Here is a 6,806-nt window from a genome sequence, read left to right as displayed (position 1 = left end):
ATATATAATTATTCCAAATTAATGTTAAACATAAGCATTTACCCATGTTGTACATATGACAACTTGTTACAGGCATTGCCTTGGACAGCTATATGTAGCGTAAACTTGCATGACCTTTGAACCCAAAAAAGTGTTGAAATGTTAAAATAAAGTCGCCCTTACTACGGTTCGGAGCTGAATAACACTGACAAGTTAACAAACTGTCAACGTTCCAGGCTTTCATGAAGCTTGCCGGTGTATCATAATTTTCTTTATATGTAATCTGATAAGTAGGCGAAAATAACTTTTAAATAGAAAATAGCATGTTTGTATTTTTGACAGATAATGTATAGTGTGGCAATCCCAATGCGCACTCCGTATCATATGGTGGCGCAAGTACGCTTATTACCGTTTTATAAAAGAGAGAAGAAGAAGTCGCGTCAGCTGACCATCAAAAAGTTTATTTACTTCCGGTGTTTCGTTGCCATTTAATGACAAAGTACCGAAGTTCGAGGTAGGTGTAATGCTTTAGTAATATACATATCCATGTATTATTGTTTGGTTTATATGCAAAGCACTATTGACTTGAAAACAAGGTTGTTGCTTTTTCCACCGCTATACAAAGACCTGTGCTAACGTGTGCTAACACTAGCCTCTACATGACAATACAGTGCACGTTAGCATATCATAGCTGTCACTATTCGTTAGTGGAATGTCAGTTTGTATCTAATATTGTTGTTACGCGTTCCGTGTTCAGCTGTGTTTTTGTCTACCTGACATTTAAGAGTTTAAAATTCCATTACAAATAAAGGACGTGTCAGCTCAAGGCAGTTTATTTGGAGCCTATATGTAGCAATGGTAGAAATGTTGCCATTTGGGAAAGCTTGATAACTTTAATTTGATAGCTCATTCGCTTCTCTACTCCTAATTTTAAACTTTGAGAAGATTTTATACTGGAAAAGAATGCCTTTGGTCCCTATTGCATTAGGTAAGACAAGAGCTGTGATCGACCCACGGACAAATGTACTACAAATATACTGTGTAAAATCGGTTTTAAATGGCACAGAGTAACCATTTATATGTTTTTGATAATTAAAAAGTCCAGGGAAGTGTTATATTTTTCATGTAGAGTATCCCTCACACTGCACCACGCTGTGTATTGTTTTTCACCCCACAATAATCACAATGCAAACGCGACAATGTAGGATTTCCGGGCAAAATAAAGCACATTTCGGACAAATCAATTTTCGTATGCAGATAGATATTAAAGTAAAAGAATATTCCTTTTCCTTAGCAGTAATTTCACTTGATGTGGTCCTAACAATAAATATAAATCCGATATGAATTGAAGATGGAGTAATATACAGTACCTACCAAACATTTATACGAATGAAAATACACCCGATATGTCTATTGATGTTGTTTTTTGCCCCAGCCCGGCATCAAAGATGGAGTCCAGCGAGGAGGGGGGCCTCAGTGTCGGCGGAGAGGAGAACTATTTCCAAGGCTACACCTTCACCGACCGCTCCCACTCCAGCCGCGTGGTTAAGAGCATCATGGATTTGTGTTTAGAAGACGGCCTGTTTGCTGATGTCACCGTCACTGTGGACAGCAAAGAGTTCCACTTACACCGACTCGTGCTGTCAGCACAGAGCAGTTTCTTCCGATCCATGTTCACCTCCAACCTCAAAGAGTCACGCAACCGTGCAATTGAACTGAAGGATGTAAGCGCCGCTGTCTTCCAGCTGCTGATTGACTACATCTACCATGGCACCATTAAACTGAGGGTGGAAGAGCTGCAGGACACCTATGAGATGGCAGACATGTACCAGTTAACTGCTCTTTTTGAGGAATGTTCTCGCTTTCTTTCACGGACAGTAGAGGTCAAGAATTGTCTACAGGTGAGTTGTTTTTTTTGTTACATGACTTTTGTATACTGAAGCAAGGATTTATAACAACTGTGTGTGTTTGTCCAGGTGATGTGGCTTGCAGACAGGCACAGTGACCAGGAGTTGTACACCTCTGCTAAACACTGCGCTAAAATCCACTTGTCCCAACTTCATCTAACAGAAGAATTCCTCAATTTGCCTCTCTGTTTACTCTTGGACATCATTAAAGGTAGTACTTGTTGCAGCTATTCTACAATGTATCCACTGTAGAACAAATGTCTCGATGAAATTCTTTTTTTATTTTTTTTTCAGATGGCGTTCCAAGCTCCCAGAATCCAACTGTGGCTATTGAGTCATGGATAAATCACAACAAGGTGGAAAGAGAGGAGTTTGCATGTATTCTTCAAGAAAATCTGAAGGTAGTATTTTATCATTGTCCAATCACAACTGTGTATGTACCTGTTTTTTTTTCAGGAGCAGTATAAAAACTGCTTTGTTGACTGCTTTGACATTACATAAAAACACACTACTAATTAAACTGTAAACGGCAACAGTTATAAACATCAACAGGTGTAGCATCAGAAAGATGATATATGTATGAAAATAATAATGGCCATTAATTTCACATTTGTGTCAATAGGTAGAAAAGTAAAATAACATAGCATTACATTGATATTTTACATTGAAAATGAACAGAATTTAAAGAATTTTATAGCTAACTTAGCTTTTGGATATTGGCTTGCATTCATCAGTCACACTCTGGTAATTGAAAGGCTATTGTCCTCCCAAACTTGGTTTATCAGAACAAAGCTACAGTGGTACACAATTGGACTTTGCCATGCCAGCTTTCTTTATTCACAACTCACCACAACAACCAGATCCGTTTGGCAACACTCAAGCCTTTCTGAAAAGTATTTCCTATACTGTTTCTGTTGAATTCCGGTGGGGAGCAGACACGCATCACGAGCAAACAAGTGATGCCGGAACACTGAGTGCAGGTAGGATTGCAAGGTTTATAGTGTGGTTCCAATCCTGCCTCACACACTACCACTTCAATAGCAATGCCATAGTTCAGTCTGACAGATGTCTGGCTGATCTGTGAGACGGCTTTTCTCTTTCGAGAAATATTGTCACCTTTTAATCTCGGGTGATCTTGTGACACCCCTAGTCAACACAGTACCTGTGTTATAATCTTATGAATGTATTTCTCTGTGGTAATGTGTTGGGTTGTTGCTTGTGTCAAACAAGCCATTATGATCTTCTGTGTATTTTTTATGCGGTACAGTTGTCCCACATTTATAGCGGTTAATTGGCTTAATTGACTTCCTTGATACAGGATTCAATGCTAATAAATTGAATGTTTTCGTAGTTAGAGAATACACAAACTTTCTAAATACCATTTTTAACATTATTAGAGCCCTATAGATATTAAATAGTACCTCTCTTATCCCTTTTACACTCTTATTAGTCATTGTTTACACTTACCATTCTCATTGTGTTTTCCTCCGCTTGGCCACAGGAAATTGGTGAGAATGTTCACATTTACCTGATCGGTAAAGAAGACACGAGGACTCACTCCCTAGCTGTGTCGCTTCACTGCGACGAGGACGACGCCATCAGCGTTAGCGGCCAGAACAGTTTATGCCACCAGATCACTGCCGCTTGCAAGCACGGAGGTGACCTCTACGTGGTGGGCGGTTCCATCCCCCGACGCATGTGGAAGTGCAACATGCACACCATGGACTGGGAGCGTTGCGCGCCCCTTCCCAGAGACCGTCTCCACCACACTATGGTGTCGGTGTCGAGCGAGGATGCCATCTACTCGCTAGGTGGTAAGACACTACAAGACACGCTCTCTAACGCCATCATCTACTACACGGTGAAGGACAACATGTGGACAGAGACCAGCCAGCTGGACACGGCGGTGTCAGGAGCTGCCGGTGTCAACTTGGGAGGTACTATCTACCTGCTTGGGGGGGAGGAGAATGACATGGACTTCTTCACCAAGCCGTCACGCCTCATTCAGTGTTTTGATACAGCGTCACAGAAGTGTCAGATAAAACCATATATGCTGCCGTTTGCCGGGTGCATGCACGCCGCCGTCCACATGGATGTCATCTTCATCGTCGGGGAAGGAGACTCGCTGGTTTGCTACAACCCTTTATTGGAAAGCTTTACCCGCTTACGTTTCCCTGAAGCGTGGAGCTGCGTTCCTTCTCTGTGGAAAGTAGCCAGCTGCAACGGCTGCATCTACGTTTTCAGGGACAAATGTAAGAAAGGCGACGCAAACACGTTAAAGTTCAACCCGGCCACATCTGTAGTCTCTGTTATCAGAGGTATCAAGATCCTTCTAACGAACTGGCAATTCGTTTTGGCCTAACTGCTCTTCGTGTAAATACCTCCACTGAAGAACCTACATCGACATCTCATATAGAGACAGCAGTATTGCGACACGTATTAATCAGTTCATCAATCCTTGAATTTTAATCCATCATGACATTCTGGACAATAAGCTTCCACATTTGTGGGAACAATGCAAGGCAAGCATGGATGAGTTTGGTGTGGAAGAACGTTTCCTTGAAACACCATTTGGAATGAAGTATTAGTGTACATCGGGGATCTTGAGCTGCTTCCGTAATGTCATTTCAATTCTACACTGCCATTTCCCAACAAAAGCACCTTATTAATGCAGCAGGTTTCGAACCACTCTCTTTTATACATTTCTGACGTAAGGACATCTCCCGTCTAAGGAAGAAACCTTAAACCAAGTTAAAACTGATCTTCCATAACCAGCTGTGTTGGAAAAAAAAAGAGGAATTGCGGACACAGAGGGATGATGACACGTAAAGTATGATGTATGTTGTTTATAGTAGTATAATAAGCAATATGTCTGGACTAATACTACTACTGTAACTCCCTCTAATATTCCTCCTATTAATAATAATGATTGACGCCAATCCGTTTCAGGATGATGTTCAGTTTTTCCTACAGGAAATATACATTATAATACAGTGAATATTTTTAAGTAACATTTTAACATTCTTACCCATCATGCAAGTGTTAAAATACGTTTGCCGCTGCTCCTTTTGAGGCATAAAAACTTTAATGGCAACTGACGATGGTGATTACCGCGTTTTTAATATTAGTTGTCCTGCTAGTGAAAAAGTAAGTTATACACTATAAAATGTAAAAAAAAAAAAAAAACTTTGACAAGTGTGTAATGGACAAAAGTATTGGGACACCACTGGAGTCTTCCTACTTTGAGGTTAATGACTCCATATATCTTCTCACACGCCTTCTTGAGGATGGCCCTTCTTTTGGAATAATCCATCCATATATTTTCTATGTTGTTTAGCAGTTGCAGGGGATATGCTGGAGCTTATCCCAGCTGTCTTCGGGCGAGAGGCAGGGTACACACTGGACTGGTCGCCAGCCAATCACAGGGCACATATAGACAAACAACCATTCACACTCACATTCATACCTATGGACAATTTGGAGTCACAGAGATGCCCAAGTGGAGAATTGAATCTTCCCAAAATCCTGACTGTGTGGCCAACATGCGAACCACTCAAAGAAAAAAATATACCTATTCTGACTGAACCTTGACTGACTGAGGCCTTGCGAGGTACCTTACTGTGTCATGACCAACATTAAGGTTAACAGTTTTTTTTACACTATACCAGCAAAACAGCCTTATTTACTTGTGCATGCCATTTCAGTCTCTTCACGGTCATGCATTTACAGTCCTCTGCTCTCTGTATTGCACACACAATAATAATAATAATAATACATTTTATTTGTATAGCGCTTTTCAAAATACTCAAAGACACTTTACAGAAGAGTGATTTTGAATAAAGCAAGTAAACAGAATAGAAGACACACCAAAATACAGCATTCATTGGTTAATACACAGTTAAAACATGAGTAAAAGCGGGGCGGGGCACAGCAGTCAGATATAAAAAAGTTAGACATTAAAAACAGATTTAAAGAGGTGGGTTTTGAGTTGTTTTTTGAAGGTGGGAAGGTCAGGGCAAGCACGGAGTGAATGGGGCAAAGAGTTCCAGAGGGTGGGGGGCAGCGATGGAGAAGTAAATGGTGCAATCACATTAATTATGTTCAACAGCGGCCTTTTATTGTGGCCAACCTAAGGCACACTTGTGCTCACGAACACATTTGTGATTTGTGAAGAATATTTGACAAAAAAATTTCCCGTTTTTTTTTTTTATGAGTTTAAATGACATGATATGATATTTATTTGACCAACTGTGTTGTGGGTTATGTCTTTGTGGATTATTTTAGAGTCTATCGATTTCTCAAAGACTGACACTGCAAACCTTTGTAGAAAGTCTTCCCGCAAAAGCAGAAACTGCAATAGCTGCAAAGGGAGCAGGACCAATTCCATAATTCTTCCATTTTTTTGTAAGTGTAGGTGTAATGGCAAGGTGTCCCAATAGTTTTTCCACATCCAGTATTTACTAAGCAGTTTTGTTGTTGCCATAATCAACGTAAAAGCAGGCTGTTTGCATTACATCTCTGGTCTTATTATTGGTTGTGTTAGTTGAGAAGTCATCTAATGTGTGCGGAGCCATAAACCAGGGGTGTCTAAAGTAACACCATCGATAAACGCCACGGCATGTTTAGTCCCAACACGCATGAATAAAATAAGTATAACCATTTAACTTAATGAAGTGTGTTCCATAGGATCAGTATCCTCAGGTGTTCAATGTTGTTGCCGTTTTCTAACTTTCACATGTTCTTGTCTTAAAATCTGTATTTTTGGATGTAAAATGTACTTGTTTCTTGGCAAATATATGATTGTCGCTACTAGTTGTTTTTTGTGGCCTTGTTTGCATTAAGTTAGCGACTGCTGCATTTGTGAAGTGAGAAAGTTGTAGACGCTTGTTTGTGTCCTTGGTGGACAAAAATGGAGTTGAA

General features: G+C 40.3%; 1 protein-coding gene across 1 annotated transcript; it reads left to right on the top strand.

Moving 5' to 3' along the window:
• Positions 1-402: 402 nt before the first annotated feature.
• Positions 403-6,695, top strand: kbtbd4 (kelch repeat and BTB (POZ) domain containing 4). The gene is made up of 5 exons (XM_058076491.1): positions 403-493; positions 1,415-1,880; positions 1,956-2,097; positions 2,181-2,287; positions 3,388-6,695. Exons 1-5 carry the CDS (start codon positions 471-473, stop codon positions 4,246-4,248), a joined length of 1,599 nt encoding a protein of 532 aa, XP_057932474.1. The 5' UTR covers positions 403-470; the 3' UTR covers positions 4,249-6,695.
• Positions 6,696-6,806: the final 111 nt, after the last annotated feature.

The sequence above is a fragment of the Doryrhamphus excisus genome, chromosome 6 (genome assembly GCF_030265055.1).
Source record: "Doryrhamphus excisus isolate RoL2022-K1 chromosome 6, RoL_Dexc_1.0, whole genome shotgun sequence".
NCBI classification, from domain to species: Eukaryota; Metazoa; Chordata; class Actinopteri; order Syngnathiformes; family Syngnathidae; genus Doryrhamphus; species Doryrhamphus excisus.
The sequence above is the reverse complement of the archived record's forward strand: the minus strand, read 5'-3'. Positions and strand labels throughout refer to the sequence as shown.